We start from the raw sequence: 1,346 nt of genomic DNA, 5'->3' as shown, positions 1-1,346 counted from the left end.
CATTATTGTTATTACTAGAGCCACTGGTGTTCTTTTTCTTTCCTTTAGCTTTAGTAGTAATTGTATTGGCTGGTTTTAATTTACCTACACACAGAGTCCAGAATAAGGATACAATGTGTCTGCTATAATGTATACATACTCTTCATTTTCTTTTGTTTTTCTTTTTCCTTCTCCTCTTGCACTTCTTGACTGATCTTATCCAGAAAACTTGATCTCCTGTCCACCTGGATCTGCTTTGAAACTGGAGTTGCTCTCTAAATAAATAGACACTCAAGGGTAGCAATTGGCCCACACAGTCCACGTACAGTCATAAATTAACATTGTGCAGTACATCAATTCATTATATATTCAGTATCTTTCTCACTTTAAATGGATTTGATGTTCACTGCTTGCTAACTTGAGGTGAAGTAAACTGACTATCAATGGATCCAGTGATGACATCAGTGGATTCATTAATAAGCTCCAGACTATTATTAGACACTAGGTCACTTTCCTCTCCTCCTCCTCCATCATTAGCCAGACTAGCCTCAGCTCCTGTTTCTTTATTCTCCTCCTCTTCCTCTTCCTCCTCCTTACTCTCTTCAGGTGATTCTGGTTTATTCTCTTTGTTGGCTGGTTTCAATAATAGCATCCTACGGGCACTAAGAGGCGTCCTACCAGAATCCTTTGGCTCTTGTGAAGAACTCTTTGAAGTGCTGGCACTGCGTCTTGAGTCATGATAAGACCTTCCCGGCTCATAAACTGATGAGCTGCTCTCTGCCTGACGACGATGAGTATAATAATTATTAGTTTCCTCTTCCTCCTCTTCCTCCCCTTCAGTGGCAGCTGCTATTGCCCTCCTCTCCTTTAGATTGCTGATTTGACGCGCCAAACGAAAGTGACCCGATTGACTAGCATACTGTAATGCTAGCTCCAGCTAGTAAGAAAAGGAGCATTATAATGTATCTTATTAGTATATTATGAATAATCTTACTCCTTGTTCTAATGTCATCATGTCAACCAATTCAAATGCTCTGAACTCGTGATTTGATCGACAGGCAATCTATGAGACAGAAGAGAGGCAAGAGAGAGATTATAAATATTAACTCAAATGGTTTGAGTAATTACCGCCATTAGCTGCATCAAGGTTCTAAGCATTTCAGTTGGTGATGGCATTACATCAGGTGGATGAACAAACTGTTTCTCTATACACTGAGCCTAATAAAAAGTAATAATAAGAAGATAAGGCATACATGTACACGTACATGTATATATGTATTGTACATGTACATGCATTAGTATGATAAACATGGAATAATATTGGTATGTGCTCATTTTTCAAACCTCAATATTAGTCTTTTCTGTCT

At 38.6% G+C, this 1,346-nt stretch overlaps 1 protein-coding gene across 1 annotated transcript; it reads right to left on the bottom strand.

The window, feature by feature from the left end:
- Window positions 1-49: 49 nt before the first annotated feature.
- Window positions 50-1,340, bottom strand: LOC109585157 (WD repeat and HMG-box DNA-binding protein 1-like). The gene is made up of 6 exons (XM_020001136.1): window positions 1,324-1,340; window positions 1,108-1,197; window positions 974-1,042; window positions 365-916; window positions 140-254; window positions 50-84 (listed from the first exon to the last, which is right to left on the bottom strand). The coding sequence occupies exons 2-4, from the start codon at window positions 1,153-1,155 to the stop codon at window positions 383-385; spliced, it is 651 nt and encodes a 216-aa protein (XP_019856695.1). The 5' UTR covers window positions 1,156-1,197; window positions 1,324-1,340; the 3' UTR covers window positions 50-84; window positions 140-254; window positions 365-382.
- Window positions 1,341-1,346: the final 6 nt, after the last annotated feature.

This window comes from Amphimedon queenslandica, unplaced genomic scaffold, assembly GCF_000090795.2.
Source record: "Amphimedon queenslandica unplaced genomic scaffold, v1.1 AMPQUscaffold_13109, whole genome shotgun sequence".
NCBI lineage: Eukaryota > Metazoa > Porifera > Demospongiae > Haplosclerida > Niphatidae > Amphimedon > Amphimedon queenslandica.
Note: the sequence above shows the minus strand (reverse complement) of the source record. Positions and strands in the feature narration are given on the sequence as shown.